Source organism: Nomascus leucogenys, chromosome 22a, assembly GCF_006542625.1.
Source record: "Nomascus leucogenys isolate Asia chromosome 22a, Asia_NLE_v1, whole genome shotgun sequence".
Lineage (NCBI taxonomy): Eukaryota > Metazoa > Chordata > Mammalia > Primates > Hylobatidae > Nomascus > Nomascus leucogenys.
Window position 1 is genome coordinate 88,848,055 of NC_044402.1, and position 18,390 is coordinate 88,866,444.

Below are 18,390 nucleotides of genomic sequence, written 5' to 3' on the forward strand. Positions count from 1 at the left end.
TGTAAATACCTGTTAGCTCCATTTGGCTGAGAGTGCAGATTAAATTTGAATTTTCTTTGTTTATTTTCCATCTGGAAGATATTTCCAGTGCTTATAGTGGGGCGTTGAAGTCTCCAGCTATTATTGGATTGGAGTCTATCTCTTTAGCTCTAATAATATTTGCTTCATATATCTGGGTGCTCTAGTTTTGGGTGCGTATATACTTAAAATCGTTATATCCTTTTGCTGAATTGACCCCTTCATTATTATATAGTGAACTTCTTTGTCTTTTCTTACAGTTTCTTCCTGTTCTCCTTTTATTGAAGATGATTTTGTCTGGTGATATGATTTAGTTTCTTGGTTTTTATTTTTTGTGTATTCATTGTATATTTTTTTGCTTTGAGGTTACCATGAAGCTTGCAAATACCATCTTATAACCCATCATTTTAAGCTGATAACAACTTAACATCATTTTCATAAACAAACAAACAAGGAATTAAAACTTATAAAGATTTGATGCCATAACTTCATACCCCTGTTTTCTTTTAACTTTTTTGTTACTACTTATATCTTATTGTTCCATTTTTCTTGAAAAGTTGTTTTAGTTATTATTTTTGATTGGATCATTGTTTAGTTTTTGTACTTAAGAGTAGTTCATAAACTGTGATTACAGTGTTATAATATTCTCTGTTTTTCTGTGTTCTTACTATTCAGTGAGTTTTATACCCTCATTAACATTTCTTATTGCTCATTAACATACTTTTCTTTCTGATTTAAGTATTCCCTTTAGCATTTCTTGTGGGAAAGGTCTGGTGTTGATGAAATCCCTCAGCTTTTGTTTGTCTGGTAAAAGGTTTATTTCTCCTTCAAGTTTGAAAGATATTTTTGCCAGATACATTCTAGGAAAAAATATTTTTGCCTTCAGAACTTTAATTATGTCATGCCATGCTCTCCTGGCCTGTAAAGTTTCCACTGAGAAGTCTGCTGTCAGATGTATTGGAACTCAATTTTCTGTTATTTGTTTCTTTTCTCTTGCTGCTTTTAGCACCCTTTCTTTATCCTTGACCTTTGGGAGTTTGATTAAATGCCTTAAGGAGTCTTCTTTGGATTAGATCTCCTTGGTGTTCTATAACCTTCTTTTACTTGGGTATTGATATATTTGTCTAGGTTTAGGAAGTTCTCTGTTATTATCCCTTTCTACTCCTATTTTTTTCTCTGCCTCCTCTTTAAGGCTAATAACTCTTAGATTTGCCCTGTTGCTTTTCTAGATGCTGTCTATGCACTTCATTGTTTTTATTTTTTTTCTTCTTTTTTCTTTTTTCTCTTCTGACTGTGTACTTCCAAATAGCCTGTCTTCAAGCCCACTAATTCTTTCCTCTGCTTTATCAATTCTTCTTTTAAAAGACTCTGATGCATTCTTTGGTATTATATTTGCATTTTTCAGCTCCAGAATTTCTGCTTGATTTTTTAAAATTATTTCAATGTCTTCGTTAAATTTATCTGATAGAATTTTGAATTCCTTCTCTGTGTTATCTTGAATGTCTTTAAGTTTTCTTCATTCAGATATTGTGAATTCTCTGTCTGAAATCAAAGGTCACATATCTCTGTTTCTCCAGGATTATTCCCTGATGCCTTATTTAGTTCATTTGGTGAGGTCATCATTTCCTGGATCATCTTGATACTTGTAGATGTTAATGTGTCTGGCCATTGAAGAATTAGGTATTTACTGTAGTCTCCACAATCTGAGCTTGTTTGTGTGCATCCTTCTTGGGCAGGCTTTCCAGATATTCAAAATGATTTAGGTGTTGTGATTTAAGCTGTATCTTCTTTGTGGGGGACCTCAAGTTCCCTAATGCTGTGGTTCTTATAGACTCATAGAGGTACTGTATTGATGGTCTAGGTCAAGATCCCAAAGAATTCTCTGGATTACCAGGCAGAGACTATTGTTCTCTTCCCTTACTTTCTCCCAAACAAAGTCCCTCTCTCTGTTCTGAGCCACCTGGAGCAGAGGGTAGAGTGGCACATCACCCCTCTAGGCACCACCCATAGCTTGCACTGGGTCAGACCTGAAGCCAGCACAGCACTGGTTCTCACCTAAGGCCTGCTGTAACCACTCCCTAGCTCCTGCCTATTTTTGCTCAAAACTGTGGGGTTCTACAATCAGCAGGTAGCAATGCGAGCCAGGCCTGTGTTCTTTCCTTTAGGGCAGTGAGTTGCCCTAGGACCTAGATGGGTTCAGAGGTGCCACCTGGGAGCCAGGGACTAGAGTCAAAAACCTTAGAAGTCCACTTGTTGTTCTATTGTACTGTGGTTGAGCTGGCAACTCAAATAATGAGATGCAGTCCTCCCATTTTTGCCTCCCCTTTCCAACGGCAGAAGAGCTTCACCATGTGGCCACTGCCACCTCAGGCCTATGGGGAGTACTGCCAGGCTACTGCCAATGTTCCCTAAGGCCTAATGGCTATTTAATCAGCTTCTAGTGAATGCTGTCAAGCTTGAGACTCAACCTTCATGGCAGTGGGCTTCCTCTCTTCCCCGGAGAAGGTCCAGAAATGCCATCCAAGAGTCAAGTCCTGGAATCAGGGACCTCAGAGCCCACTTCATGCTCTACCACCCTGTGGCTGAGCTGGTACCTAAGGTGCAAGACAATGTCCCCTTTACTTTTTCCTCCACTTCTCTCAAGCAGAAGGAGTCTCACCCTGTAACCACCACAGCTGGGAATGTGCTGAGTCTCACCCGAAGCCAGTAAGTCTCAGAGTCTCACCCAGTGTTCTTGATGTAGTACCTGGGTATTGCTTCTGGTTATTATTCTGGTTATTCTTCTGTTAACATGTTACAAATCTTGCCATGACTGAGTTCTTCCCTTCAAGGCAGTAGGTTCCTTTCTGATACATGGTGTTTCCAGAAATGTCGTCAGGGAGCTAAGGTCTGAACAGGGGCCGTAAGACTGACTGGTGCCCTGTCCTGCTGTGGCTGAGCTGGTATCCAAGAGGCAAGACAGAGTCCTCCCCACTCTTCCCTCCCTCTCTGATCCTCAAGCAGAAGGAAGGGGTCTCTTTTGGAGCCACAAACTATGCAGCCTGAGGTTAGTGGAAGGGTGATACCAGCAGTCCCTTAGCAGTCCTGGCTGGTGTCTCAGTAGGTCATGACCCCCTCTCTCCCTCAGTCCACTGACTCTGGACCCAGAGCACTTTAGCTCATGATGGCAAGGCTTGGGGGAGCTGAAGTTCCAAACACTGGGATTGGCAATTCCCCTTTGTGTGGGGCTTGTTTAAATTCTCCCTCCTTGGGTGAGCGTCACCTGAGTTTGGCCTGGTTTTGCTTTCTGCTGTTAACAAGGGCAGCACTGAGTTCATTGCCTCAGAATTGCTAGATCTTCCTCTCCCCAGTGCACAGCAATGCTCTCAGAAACACCAGGCTGCCTCTCTGAGCAGGGTTGCCTCTATTGAGGGAGGGAGGAGGGGTGGGGTCTGAGATTCAAGACTGTTTTTCCAGTGCCTCTTTCAGCGGTATGAAGGTAAAACCAGGTAGTGTGAGTGCTCACCTGATTTTTGGTTCTTATGAAGGGGTGTGTGTGTATGTGTGTGTGTGTGTGTGTGTGTGTAGATAGTTGTTAACTTGGTGTCCTCACTGGGGGGACAACTGGGAGAGCCTTCTATTTTGCCATTTTGTTCTACCCCTCTCCCCAGTCAGGCTCTTTTAGTCCCTGTCTTCTGAAAGTGCAATGCAAAGGTCACCAATTATCTCCATGTTCTGAAACTAATGGCCATTTTTCAGGCTTTCTCTTTGTAGAGCTCTCAATATCATTTAATCATTTTTTCTCTTAATAAAAACATACTTCATTTGGATACCAGAAGGGCACACTTTGCTGGTTTTTATATGACCTCAGTGGCTGCTTTCTTCCCCCCCGGAGTCTCGCTCTGTCGCCCAGGCTGGAGTGCAGTGGTGCGATCTCAGCTCACTGCAAGCTCTGCCTCCCAGGTTCACTCCACTCTCCTGCCTCAGCCTCCCGAGTAGCTGGGACTACAGGCACCCGCCACCATGCCCAGCTATTTTTTTTTTTTTTTTTTTTTTTTGTATTTTTAGTAGAGACGGGGTTTCACTGTGTTAACCAGGATGGTCTCAATCTCCTGACCTTGTGATCCACCTGCCTCGGCCTCCCAAAGTGCTGAGATTACAGGTGATGGCTGTTTTTTATCTATCTCTAGCTTGCTCTTCTTATTCTGCCTCATTAATAAATTTGGCATGCTTTTAGGCTCAATGATCATTTATCTATTTACATGTACTTCTTAACTAATCTCATAATGTGCGAGCTGGTTACTTTATAAGTCATGTCTCTATTCCTACCCTACATACCAGACCATGACTCATATATCCAACTACTAACTCAGCATCTCATCTTTGCTGTCTGGTAGGTATCTCAGAACTAACATATCCAAAACAGAAGTCTTGACAGGTAGGAATACTCACCACTATACTAATAAGGAAAGGCTTCAAAACAGAAGTCTTGAATTCTGCCTTTCAAACTTTGCTTTCCCCAAGTGTCTCTTTCTTAATAAATGGCACTATGATTCACTCAATTAAGAAGAAAAAAAAAAAGAAGCAGCTGTCCTTGAATTTTCTTTCTGTTACCCTCAATATTCATCCATCAATTAGACTGGTCAGGTTTCCCTTAGAAGTATAAATCAAGCAAGACTGACAAGGGTCTGAGGACATGACACAGTTGAAAAAAACAAGAAGTTTGTGGCAAAAGTTAAAAGAGAAGTCTGTCATTATTTTCAAGAGTTGGAGTTAGGAGGATAATAATGCTAAATCTCAGGGGTTGGAAAGACCTGGAATTAAACTGGAACAAAGAGTAGAGAGTTCTTGTTGCTATTGAGGCAACCATCTCTTTCTGCCTGGAAGTGTTGCATATTTTCTCTCTGCCTGTAATATTCTTAATTTTATGATAACATGCCTCAGTCTGAAGCCTACAGTCTGAGATTTTTCATAATCTTTTTTAATTATCTGAAATTTCTCTCCATAATTTTCTCAGTTATACCCTCCTCTTTGTTTATATTTTTCTCTATGGTAATCTCAGTATCAAGATTTTGGCAGTTTTATTTAATATATCTTTGTATTTATTTAGTATATTTATTTACTTTTTTGTAGTCATCTAGGAGAATTTTTCCACTTTATCTTTGAACTCAGTAATACATCTGTAAGCTGTACACACAGTTCTCCAATTTAGGCCATTTATCATTGCTTTAAAAAAATCTCAGCTATTATATTTCCTACATGTGGTTCACTTATTGATAACTTATTTTTTTCCTCATTTACAAATATATTTCCCTTTGTTTTTAGGCATATTGACATATGAGATACTAAATAAACATTTTAAAAGATATGAAAAAATAAATGATTAAGTCAATCAAATGAAGACTGTGTCACAGGTGGTCTAGTGCTCGCTTTATGAATTTCTCAGAGGCTGCCTGTCATAGATGATATAAAAGAAATGTCTGATTAAGTGATGAATTGAATTAGATGCTAACATAATTTCATTCTATTCTTAGGATTTGTTTCCATAAAAAGCTTAAATAAAGAAAATTTCCCTATTTCCTTACTAGAGTCCATTTATCTTTCATATTTGGTATCAGAACAATCACAGCGTTTGCTTGATCTCAATGAAACTTTTGTCTGAAAATATGTATGACTGAATCAAATTGTTCACTAATTTTTATTACTTTAAGGATATATATTATTTTAACAGATTTCTTTTGTTTAGTAGAACTGTTTATGTCAGAGAATGATCTTTGATATTATTAGCTTGTTTACAATGTTTTCTTTGATGAAATTATTCATTGTTTTTATTTATATAGTTTGTTCATAATATTGTGTGATATGTGTAATAAAGGAAGAGTATAGTTTGGTTACCCAGATGACTGAATAACCTTAGAGAATTTCCTTACTCTAAAAATATCTTCAAAATTATTAAAGATTATTTTTAAAATTGACATACCTTTAAATAAAGTTGGGAGCTAATATATGTGTCTGTAAATCAATAAAGTGTATATGATTTCATAAAACTTGATTTGCTCATTTGATTCGTAATTCAACATATATTAACTATAGGTATGTACTCGATACTAGAGAAGCAAAGATAACACCATTATTTTGAAAAAACTAGATTTATTCACGTTTCTAGGACATCTTTTTGCAATTCATTTGAGGGAACAGTTTTTATAGTGAAATGAAAGCACTCATTAGTGTGAGAGAATGAGAAGGCCAGCTCCTTGTCAGTGGATATTTTGAAAGGAAAATTTGAAAATTAGTTCAGTGAAATAGATTGGGGTTAGTTGCCAGAAATCTTTCCAAATATGATTGAGTAGACTGTCAAATAAAAAAACAAATCTGGACTTAGGTACAAGAGACTTTATTGGAAAGGATGTTTGCAACGATGGGAGGGGGGCAATTGCAATAAGGAAAATATGCCAACTATAAGATCAGCAAGTGTCTCAAAGGCTAAGTAGCAAAGTGTTTTGTTTTGTTTTAGGGAATGGTAAGCAAGACTAGAAAGAATTGGGTGTAAGAAAGTAGGACAAATGAGGGTAGTGTGATTAGGGATAGGAGCTCAGAGAATGATGTACCCTTTAAAACATAGTCAGCCTGTTATTGGGAGGGGGTGTAAATGAAGGGTTGAGGCTGCTGAGGCTGAATATGGATTAGAGTTTAGGGGCCTACGGGAAGGCGTAAAGCTTAACTGAAGTTTGATTAAGTCGAGGTAGCAAATATTTTGTCCAGTTTGGTCAGTGGCCCAAACAGTTCAGCTAATCATTTATGAAGCAAATAATGGCATTTTGGAGGTCTAGGCCTGGCCTTGTCATAGGTACACAAGGGAAGTATCCTGCGTCTCATCTAAGTCATATGGGGAAGGGTTCCTTGCAATAAGCTGTTTCTGGAACACAAAGGTGTGGGATAATTTCTTTTAACTTTTGCTTTTTTTCCAGGATCACAAGTGCATTGGTCCATTCTCACATTGATATAAAAAGATAACCTGAAACTGGGTAATTTATAAAGAAATGAGGTTTAACTGGCTCACGGTTCTGCAGGCTGTACAGGAAGCATAGTGGTTTCTGCTTCTGGGGAGGCTTCAGGAACCTCTAATCATGGCAGTAGGCAAAGAGGGAGTGAGGCATCTCACACGATGTGAGCAGGAGCAAGAGAGAGTGAATAGCAGTGGTGAAAGTGTGCATCCTTGTGTTCTAGATTTAAAAGGAAAGGCTTTCAGTCTTTCTTCATTTAATATGATAGTAGCTGTGGGTCTGTCATATATGGTTTTTGTTATGTTGAAGTATGTTTCTTGTATACTCATTTTTTATGGTTTTTATCATGAAAGATGTTGAATTTTATCAAATGCTTTTTTAGCATCTATTGAAATGATCATATGGTTTTTAAGCCTTTGATCTGTTTGTATGATGCAGCACACTGATTGATTTGCCTATGTTGAACCATTCTTTCATCCCAGAGATAAAATCCCACTTGGGATTCATGATGAATGATATTTTTAATGTATTGTTGAATTCAGTTCGCTAGTACTGTGTTGAGGATTTTTGTATCAGTATTCATTAGTGATATTGGCTTATAGTTTTGTTTTTTTCAGATGTGCCTTTATCTGGTTTTAGAGTCAAGGTAATACTGGCCTCATAGAATGAGTTTGGAAGTATTCCCTCCTCCTCTATTTTTTGGAGTACTTTGGATAGTATTGGTATTAATTCTTTAAACGTTCGGTAGAATTGAGCAGTGAAGCCATCAGGTCCCAGGGTTTTCTTTACTGTGAGACTTTATTACAGCTTTGATCTTGTCACTTGTTACTGATTTGTTCATGTTTTGAATATCTTCCTGGTTCAATAGTGATACATTTTGTGTTTCTAGGAATTTGTCCATTTATTCTAGATTTTTCTAATTTATTGGAATGCAGTTGCTCATAGTAGCCACTAATGATCCTTTGAATGTCTGCTGTATCAGTTGTACAATCTCCTTTTATGTGTCAGATTTGATTTATTTGGATATTTTCTCTTTACTAATTTTGAGTTTGGGTTGCTCTTGTTTTCCTAATTTTTAAGATGTATCATTAGGTTGTTTATTTGAAGCTTTTCTTCTTTTTTGTTGGAGTCACTTATGGCTATAAACTTCCCTCTTAGTACTGCTTTGGCTGCATTCCATAGGTTTTCGTATACTGAGTTTCCATTGTCATTTGTTTCAGGAAAGTTTCCAATTTCCTTCTCAATGTCTTCACTAACCCACTCATCATTCTGGAGCATATTGTTTAATTTTCATATATTTGTATAGTTTTCAGAATTCTTCTTGTTATTGATTTCTAGTTTTATTCAGTTTTGGTCAGAGAAGATGCTAGATATTATTTCAGTTTTTTGAGTGTTTTAAACTGTTTTGTGACCTAACATATGATCTATCCTTGAGAATGATCCATGCTCTGAGGAAAATAATGTGCATTCTGCAATCACTGGATTAAATGTTCTGTAAATATCTGTTACCTCCATTTTGTCTAGAGTGTAGATTAAGTTTGAAGTTGCTTCATTAATTTTCTGTCTGGAACATCTGTTTAGTGCTAAAAGTGGGATGTTGAAATCTCCAGCTATTATTGTATTGGAGTCTAACTCTATATTTTAAAAATTGTTATATCCTCTTGCTGAATTGACCACTTCATTATTATATAGTGACCTTCTTTTTCTCCTTTTGTAGTTTTTGCCTTGAAATCTATTTTATCTGAAATAAATATGGCTAATCCTACTCTTTTTTGGTTTCTCTTGGCATGGAATACCTTTATACCTTTATTTTCAGTCTATGAGTGCCTTTATAGGTGAAGCGTGTTTCTTGTAGGCAACAGATCAATGATTCTTCCTGCCACCGCCCCTCCCCTCCTTGTTTAGCTACTGTATGTCTTTTGATTGGAAAGTTTAGTCCATTTATGTTCAATGGTATTATTGATAACTAAGGACTTACTCCTGCCATTTTATTATTTGTTTTCTGGTTGTTTTGTGATCTTCTCTTCTTTTTTTCTTTCCTTCCTGTCTTCCTTTTATTGAAGGAGATTTTGTCTGGTGATATGATTTAGTTTTTTGCTTTTCATTTTTTGTGTATCTCTTGTATGTTTTTTGATTTGAGGTTACAATGAGGCTTGCAAGTATTACTTTATAACACATTATCTTAAGCTGATAACAACGCTGTTCGCATAAACCAACTAACAAGCAAAAATAAATGAAATAAAAACTCTCATCTTAACTATGTCCCTGCTTTTTTTAACTTTTTATTATTTCCGTTTATATCTTATTGTACTATGTCCAGAAAAGTTGTTGTAGTTATTATTTTTGATTGTTTCATGGTTTAGTCTTTCTACTTCAGAGTAGTTTACACACCACAGTTACAGTGTCACAGTATTTTGTTTTTCTGTGTTCTTACTATTACCAGTGAGTTTTGTATCTTTGGTGTTGCTAATTGCTCATTAATGTTCTTTTCTTTCTGACTAAAGTACTTGCTTTAGCATCTATTCTAGGACAGGTCTCGTGTTGATGAAATAACTCAGCTATTGTTTGTCTGAGAAAGTCTTTATGTCTCCTTTATGTTTAAAGGATATTTTCACTGTATATACTATTCTAGGATAAAAGATTTTTTTCCTTTAGCAGTTTAAATATGTCATGACATTCTCTCTCGGCCTGTAAGGTTTCCACTGAAAATTCTGCTGCCAGATGTACTGGAACTCCGTTGTGTGTTATTATTTATTTCCTTTCTTTTGTTGATTTTAGCATCTTTTCTTTATCCTTGATCTTTGGGAGTTTGATTATTAATGGCCTTGAGATAGTCTTCTTTGTGTTAAATCTGCTTGGTGTTGTATAACCTTCTCATACTTGGGATATTGCTCTCTTCCTCTAGGTTTGTGAAGTTTTCTGATATTATCCTTTTGAATAAACTTTCTACTCCTATCTCTCTCTCTGTTCCCTCTTTAAGGCCACTTAACACTGAGATTTGCCCTTTTGAAGCTATTTTCTAGATTCGGTAGGCATTCTTCATTCTTTTTAATTCTTTCTTTCTTTTGTCTCCTCTGACCATGTATTTTTCAATAGCTTGGCTTCAAGCTCATTAATTGTTTCTTCTGTTTGGTCAATTCTGCTTTTAAAAGACTCTGATATGTTCTTTACTATGTCCATTGCATTTTTCAGGTCCAGAATTTCTGCTTAATTCTTTTTAATTATTTCAATCTCTTTCTTTAATTTATTTAATAGAATTCTGAATGCCTTCTCTGTGGTATCTTGAATTTCTTTGAGTTTCTTCAACAAAGCTATTTTGAATTCTCTGTCTGAAAGGTGACACATCTTTGTTTTTCCAGGATTGTTTTCTCATGCCTGATTTAGTTTATTTGGTGAGATCATGTTTACCTGGATTGTCCTAATACTTGTAGATGATTGTCTGTGTCTGGACATTGAAGAGTTAGGTATTTATTGTAGTCTTTGCAGTCTGCACTTGTTTGTACCTGTCCTTCTTGGGAAAGCTTTTCAGATATTCAAAAAGACTTGGATGTTGTGATCTAAGTTGTATCTGCCTTAGGGGGGACCCCAAGCCCAGTAATGCTGTGGTTCTTAGAGACTCATAGAGATACTGCCCTGATTGTCTTGGACAAGATCTGAAAGAATTCTCCAGATCACCATGCAGAGAGTTGACCTCTTCTCTTCTTCTCTTATTTTTCTTTCAAACAAATGGGGTCTCTCTCTTTCTCTCTGTCTCTCTCTCTCTGTTCTGAACCACCTGAAGTGGGGTGGAGTGACATACTGTGTTGGGTCAGACCTGAAGCCAGAACAGCACTGGTTCTTGCCCAAGACCTGCTGTAACCCCTGGCTATTGCCTGTTTTCTCTCAAGACCCTGGGGCTTTACAATCAGCACATGGCAAAGCCAGCTAGGCCTCTGTCCCTCCATTCAGGGCACCGTGTTATCCCAGGCCCCAGGCAGGTCCAGAGTTGCCTATTGGAAGCCATGAACTAGAGTCAAAATCACTTAGAAGTCTTACTGGTATTCTGTTGTACTGTGGCTGAGCTGAAACCACAAGACACAGTCCTTCTCAATCTTTCATCCCCTTTCCAAAGGAAGGTATGCCTCACCCCATGGCAACTGTCACTACAGGCCTGCAGTGAGTACTGCCAGCCTACTGCTGATGTTACCTTAAGGTCCGTGGGCTCTTTAGTCAGCTTGTGGTGAATCTTGCCAGTCCTGAGACTCACCCTTCTGGGCAGTGGACTCGCCTCTGGCCAAGGACAGGTCCAGAAATGTTGTGCAAGAGCCCAGTTTTGGAATCAGCAACCCCAAGAGACCAGTTGGTTCTCTACCCCACTGTGGCTGAGCTGGTATGTAGGTGCAAGACAAAGTCCCCTTTACTTTTCCCTCCACTTCTCTCAAGCTGAAGGCATCTTGCCCCATAGCCACCACAGTTGTGAATGTGCTGAGTCTCACTTGAAGTCAGTAAGCCTCAGAGTCTCACCCAAGTTTCTCGATGTACCACCTGAGTATTACTGCTGGTTATTCAATGCCCAAGGGCTCTCCATTTAGTAGGTAATGAAGGCTACTAGTACTGAGTTTTTCCTTTCAAGGCAAAGGATTATCTTCTGGTGCAAGGGGTCTAGAAATGTTGTCTTGGAGCTAGAACCTGGAACAGGTACCTGATAACTCTGACAGATGCCCTACCCTGCTGTCACTGAGCTGTTATCCAAGATGCAAGACAGAGTCCTTTCCACTCTTCCCTCTTCTCTCCTTGAATGGAAAGAAGGGGTCTCTTTTGGAGCTTAATTGCCTCAGCTTGTGTCTCAGTAGGTCACGTGCCCCAGCATTCTACTAGCTCTGGTCCCAGTTCATCACTAGGACTCACCTAAAACTTGCATTGCTTGTGGCCTAGATTGCCTTTCCAGTTTATTTGGAGCCCCAGAACACTTTAGCCCACAGTGGCAAGGCTTGTGGCAACTAAAGTTTCGACAACTGGAATCAGACATATCCCTCTGGCTAAGGCAGTTTTAAAGGCTCCCTCCATGGCCAGGGGTCAATTGAGTTTGGTGTGGTTTTCCTTTCTGCTATAACAGGATAACACTGAGTTGAATGTCTTACAATTGCTGTGGTCTCCCTTCCCCAGCACTCAGAAATGCTCCTGCTGAAGGGAGGAGAGGAGTGATGCTAGTGATTCAAAACTGTTCCTTCTACCTTTTCAGTGCCTCTTTCAGTGATACAAAGTTAAAACCAGGCACTGTGAGTGCTCATCTGATGTTTGATTCTTGTGAAGGTGCTTTTGTTTGTTTGTTTGGATAGTTGTTAAATTGATGTCTTTGTTGGGGAGACGATCGGTGGAGCCTTCTATTCTGCCATCTTGTTCTGCCTCCCAAAAGTAACATTTTTTTAATAATAGGGAAATGATTCATGCATGTGTTTGTAGTCACTAAAACAATATTTGTGAAAAGTTTCTCTAAAAAGCAGGATTTATGTTACACCATAAATTGAGATAAAGTCAATTTACATAGAATTGTATTTCTTAACTTACTAATATTAAAATTTTAACTATATATTTTATTTCAATTATAAAAGTACATTAAAACATGCATTATTAATACATAAAATAAATAGTACATTGAATGCCAACCTCGTGTCATGTATTGTATTATACACGTTGGGGTACTGAACAAAGTAGCTAGTATCTACATACTTTCTGGTGGAGTTCTAAGACGTGTTTTACAAAAAAGTGTAGAGTGCACATTGCATCAAATAAAATGCTAAGAAGTGGTGTTTGGATAGTTAAATTATAGTTTATTTCAAAAGAATGACTTATCTGGTATATATTGACATTTATATCTATGCATTTTGTGAGCAAGCAAAAGTGCTTCTGGTGTTTTAGAGCCATAGTATTATCATGTCATTATATATCCTCCATGTTTGCTCAAATGAACTTTATATAATTATGTGAAGAGTTATTTTTTGTTATTCTTGTTCTATTTATATGCCCCCAAGTTGTTTACATTTTATTTTATTTTATTTTTTTTATTATTATACTTTAGGTTTTAGGGTACATGTGCACAATGTGCAGGTTTGTTACATATGTATCCATGTGCCATGTTGTTTTGCTGCACCCATTAACTCGTCATTTAACATTAGGTATATCTCCTAATGCTGTCCCTCCTCCCTCCCCCCACCCCACAACAGTCCCCGGAGTGTGATGTTCCCCTTCCTGTGTCCATGAGTTCTCATTGTTCAATTCCCACCTATGAGTGAGAACATGCGGTGTTTGGTTTTTTGTCTTTGCGATAGTTTACTGAGAATGATGATTTCCAGTTTCATCCATGTCCCTACAAAGGACATCAACTCATCATTTTTTATGGCTGCATAGTATTCCATGGTGTATATGTGCCACATTTTCTTAATCCAGTCTATCGTTGTTGGACATTTGGGTTGGTTCCAAGTCTTTGCTATTGTGAATAGTGCCACAATAAACATATGTGAGCGTGTGTCTTTATAGCAGCATGATTTATAGTCCTTTGAGTATATACCCAGTAATGGGATGGCTGGGTCAAATGGTATTTCTAGTTCTAGATCCCTGAGGAATTGCCACACTGACTTCCACAATGGTTGAACTAGTTTACAGTCCCACCAACAGTGTAAAAGTGTTCCTATTTCTCCACATCCTCTCCAGCACCTGTTGTTTCCTGACTTTTTAATGATCGCCATTCTAACTGGTGTGAGATGGTATCTCACTGTGGTTTTGATTTGCATTCTCTGATGGCCAGTGATGATGAGCATTTTTTCATATGTTTTTTGGCTGCATAAATGTCTTCTTTTGAGAAGTGTCTGTTCATGTCTTTCGCCCACTTTTTAATGGGGTTGTTTGTTTTTTCTTGTAAATTTGTTTGTGTTCGTTGTAGATTCTGGATATTAGCCCTTTGTCAGATGAGTAGGTTGCAAAAATTTTCTCCTAATCTGTAGGTTGCCTGTTCACTCTGTTGGTAGTTTCTTTTGCTGTGCAGAAGCTCTTTAGTTTAATTAGATCCCATTTGTCAATTTTGGCTTTTGTTGCCATTGCTTTTGGTGTTTTAGACATGAAGTCCTTGCCCATGCCTATGTCCTGAATGGTATTGCCTAGGTTTTCTTGTAGGATTTTAATGGTTTTAGGTCTAACATTTAAGTCTTTAATCCATCTTGAATTAATTTTTGTATAAGGTTTAAGGAAGGGATCCAGTTTCAGCTTTCTACATATGGCTAGCCAGTTTTCCCAGCACCATTTATTAAATAGGGAATCCTTTCCCCATTGCTTGTTTTTGTCAGGTTTGTCAAAGATCAGATAGTTGTAGATATGCGGCATTATTTCTGAGGGCTCTGTTCTGTTCTATTGATCTATGTCTCTGTTGTGGTACCAACATGGTACAAACAGTACCATGCTGTTTTGGTTACTGTAGCCTTGTAGTATAGTTGAAGTCAGGTAGCGTGATGCCTCCAGCTTTGTTCTTTTGGCTTAGGATTGACTTGGCGATGCGGGCTCTTTTTTGGTTCCATATGAACTTTAAAGTAGTTTTTTCCAATTCTGTGAAGAAAGTCATTGGTAGCTTGATGGGGATGGCATTGAATCTATAAATTACCTTGGGTAGTATGGCCATTTTCACGATATTGATTCTTCCAACCCATGAGCATGGAATGTTCTTCCATTTGTTTGTGTCCTCTTTTATTTCATTGAGCAGTGGTTTGTAGTTCTCCTTGAAGAGGTCCTTCACATCCCTTGTAAGTTGGATTCCTAGGTATTTTATTCTCTTTGAAGCAATTGTGAATGGGAGTTCACTCATGATTTGGCTCTCTGTTTGTCTGTGATTGGTGTACAAGAATGCTTGTGATTTTTTACATTGATTTTGTATCCTGAGACTTTGCTGAAGTTGCTAATCAGCTTAAGGAGATTTTGGGATGAGACAGTGGGGTTTTCTAGATATACAATCATGTCATCTGCAAACAGGGACAATTTGACTTCCTCTTTTCCTAATTGAATACCCTTTATTTCCTTCTCTTGCCTGATTGCCCTGGCCAGAACTTCCAGCACTATGTTTTTTTAATTTAAAAGTCACACTATTATTTAATTTTAAGAATTTTTAAATCATGTAGTATTAAACTCCTTTTTTATATTTCACAATCTTCTTTTGTTGAAAATGTCCACCTCATAGTGATGAAATTTGAGTAGTGGACAGGTATATTAAATTTGGTCTGCTGATTAATAAACTTCATAGTATTTTGTTACTTTATCTTTCCAGAGAAGACAGATTTTACATTTGCATGTATTATGTTCTTTTTCTACTAGTTTATTTTTAATTTTTCCTTATTTCTTCAGGATATGCTCAATAAATAACCAGGTATGTTAAGATATAGGTGAAAAGTGACTTTTGAAATGATACCAAATATAGTATATTCTCTGTTGTGTTATATTCCATTATGTACATAGAGTCTGATGGCAAAATCCTCAAAGAAATTAAGGATTTTGAAAAAAAGAGAAGTACAGTAATTGAAAATGCATAATTTCTTGGTCTATGGGTATAATATGTGTGGGAGATAAACAGCCAGCCTCTTGAAAGGACTGCAGTAGAACTAGTTTGCTCAGGCAACAACTAGGTTTCAATAAGAGCAGCAGAATGGATAAAATCTTTAGAAAAAATTCTGAGTGCATTTTGATAATGATTTACTGTGAATGCCAGATGACACAGTGACATGTTTCCAAATGATGGGAGAAGTGAAAGATGTGGTTACAGAATGTAATGCATTAGAATTAGATTCTCTGAGTGATGAGAGTAACCTGAGCTGCTTATGTTGACTCACATATTTAGGAATAAAGAATGTGATAAAATTATGAAGGTCTCCTAGCAGGAAGTGGTGGTGAGACTTTGAGACTTAGAGTGGAATGGGGGAAGGTGTTTCCAGAATCATGCAGAGCTTTTGGTCTCTCGTGAATTTATCTCTTAACAGCTGAGACCTCTAGGCAGTAGTGGGCAGAGAGTGGGGAAAGTTTTACCCAGAGTTCAGTTACTGTCTTGTCATCTGCAGATGGAAGCACACCAAACTGGGCTCTTACACCAAGCACATGAGTTTCCTTTGATTTCTGTTGAAGCAGGTCTCTAGGTTATCAAGGAAGAACATTATTAAACAGTTTTATTTAATGTGGTTGAATTCTAAAAATGAAAAAAATGAAAAAAATATTTTAATTCTAAAAAAGTATATGTGTTACCCTGTAACATACCTGTAACACTAGTCCTCATAGAAGATAAGGTAGAAGTGAAAGGCTATATTAATGTCAGTTCATGAATATTCTGTTGCTAGAGCAGCAAAGTTATTTCTGAGTGTTGTATCAGTAAGATTAACTATTTTGTGGACCCCAAATATAGATTACAATGCAGTACCAATAAATATTTAATCGTAACTTTCTTCTTAGACCTTAATGTGAATTGTCTCTGAGTCTCTGAGAGAATTACTCCAGAAATCTTTTTGTTGTTGTTTTTTACACGAAGTCATTAAATATATAAAATGGAAAGATCTCAATTGGACAACAGTGCATAAAGTCCTTTACCCAAGCTGCTTAATTTGATGTGTAACCCTCATAGCAAATACAGTACAGAACAGGTATTAAGAGGACCTCTTTGATGGATAAATAATGCATATAAAAAGTGCACTAAATTTAGATCCCATGGTATATCTAACACAAAGATAGTAGCTAATATTTTCTGAGTTCAATATGTACCAAATACTGTACCAAGTACTTTCATACCTTTCCTAATGTGTAAAACAATCTTAAGTGGTAGATAATTTTATCCTATGTTTTAACCACTGCTCCTAGTATATCACCTGTCTTTGTGACTTTGTAATAAACATGAAACTCTTCTGGGCCTTAGGTAAATAAAAAGTAAAGTGTTTATATACACACCTCTTGTCAACAAGCTGAGGAAAAAGTATTGATCTGTCTTCTCCTTAAGTTTGCAAATAAATATAGTTAATGATGGATATATAATAGAAAAAAGACAAAATTGAAGAACTTGGGAGGAATTTCTGTTGAGACGTTCCTATCTGCTTGTGCCACTCACGTTATTAAGTACTTGTGTTTTTTCTTACCCAAATGTCCTTTGAGGCATTTTAGAATATTGTTTGTAAATATTTTAAAAAATTTAAAAAGCCTTTATAATTAAAACCACATTAGCAAAAGAGAGGTCAGTCAACAGTCCTTTGTTTATGTCTTAATATTTTGTCACTTTTACAGGATATAAGGCGTGGAACTGAACATTTATTTGGCTGATCCTCATCATGAACCGTGCTTTTAGCAGGAAGAAAGGTAAGTGTGGTCATTTTTTAAAACTTCGGAGTCAAGCCAATGTTGCTATGAACATAAGCAGAGATGTTAAGAAATCAGTTTTTCTTCTTGTCAAACCACCTGGCCCAGAAATGAAGTTAGATTAGAGCAACACAAATCTGCAAACGTTGCTAATTAGCTCTCCTTAGTTATCACCCTAATGAAAGATCAAAGTTGTTTATTACACTGAGTTCACAATACATATGTGATAATATGTTGCCTGGCAATTTGAAGCTTGTGAAATTGCAAAGAATAAAATGATCTGAAACTTTGTCCTAACTTTAGCTTTTGTAGCCATATAATACTAAATTCCCTGGGCTTACATAAGATTAAGGTAACATAAATTCATTCATAATTATGTGTGTGTGTGTGCACAGGCTTCACGTATCATTGAACAATATGTGAGGATTGGTAGTAGATAGATTGAAAGCAATGAGGCCAAAATAAGTTTGTTATTAATTTTTAGGTAGGAATTTAAATAACTACAAATGTAGTATATTATAGTGATCACTATAGGACTGAAAGAAACAGCTAGTTAGATGTTGTTTTTTAATGGGCAGAAAAACGTAGCATTTGGCAAACTATTTTATGATGCACTTATAAAGAAAGATAGAAAAGTAAGTATAACTTTGTGTAGGTTAGTGAAGTTTAAATAATGTATCCTTTCCATTCTCAAAGGAGTTCTCTAGTGGAGGGCATGGGGCTCTCTCCTGTTTTACATTATTAATGAATTGGGGAAGAATGCTTAAATAATGATAATCAAATTCATAGATGATTGAAAGCAAGAAGGTAACGACACATGAGTGCTATGGTAGGATTACAGATGTGTGAGGAAAACATGACAAGTTAGCCCTTATTCCACACTATAAACTTACTAAGATACTGCAGATTGTCAAACAAGGGCCCAGAAAATCTAATACTTTTATCATGATTCAAATATTGCTGTTATTTGGAAGATGCATCTTGAATGCTGTATGAGTAAAAATGGCTGAAGAATAAAGTCAGCAGTGTGAGTATCAAAGGC

The 18,390-nt window shown here is 37.2% G+C and overlaps 1 protein-coding gene across 3 annotated transcripts in view; it reads left to right on the forward strand.

Moving 5' to 3' along the window:
• Nucleotides 1-18,390, forward strand: part of GULP1 (GULP PTB domain containing engulfment adaptor 1) — a 312,023-nt gene that overhangs the window by 174,329 nt on the left and 119,304 nt on the right. For all 3 annotated transcript variants that reach the window (XM_003253837.4, XM_003253834.3, XM_030803196.1), the window contains exon 3: nt 17,277-17,348. In XM_003253837.4, coding sequence (XP_003253885.1) covers nt 17,321-17,348 — 28 coding nt within the window. In that variant the 5' untranslated portion in view covers nt 17,277-17,320. The remainder of the gene's footprint in view (nt 1-17,276; nt 17,349-18,390) is intronic.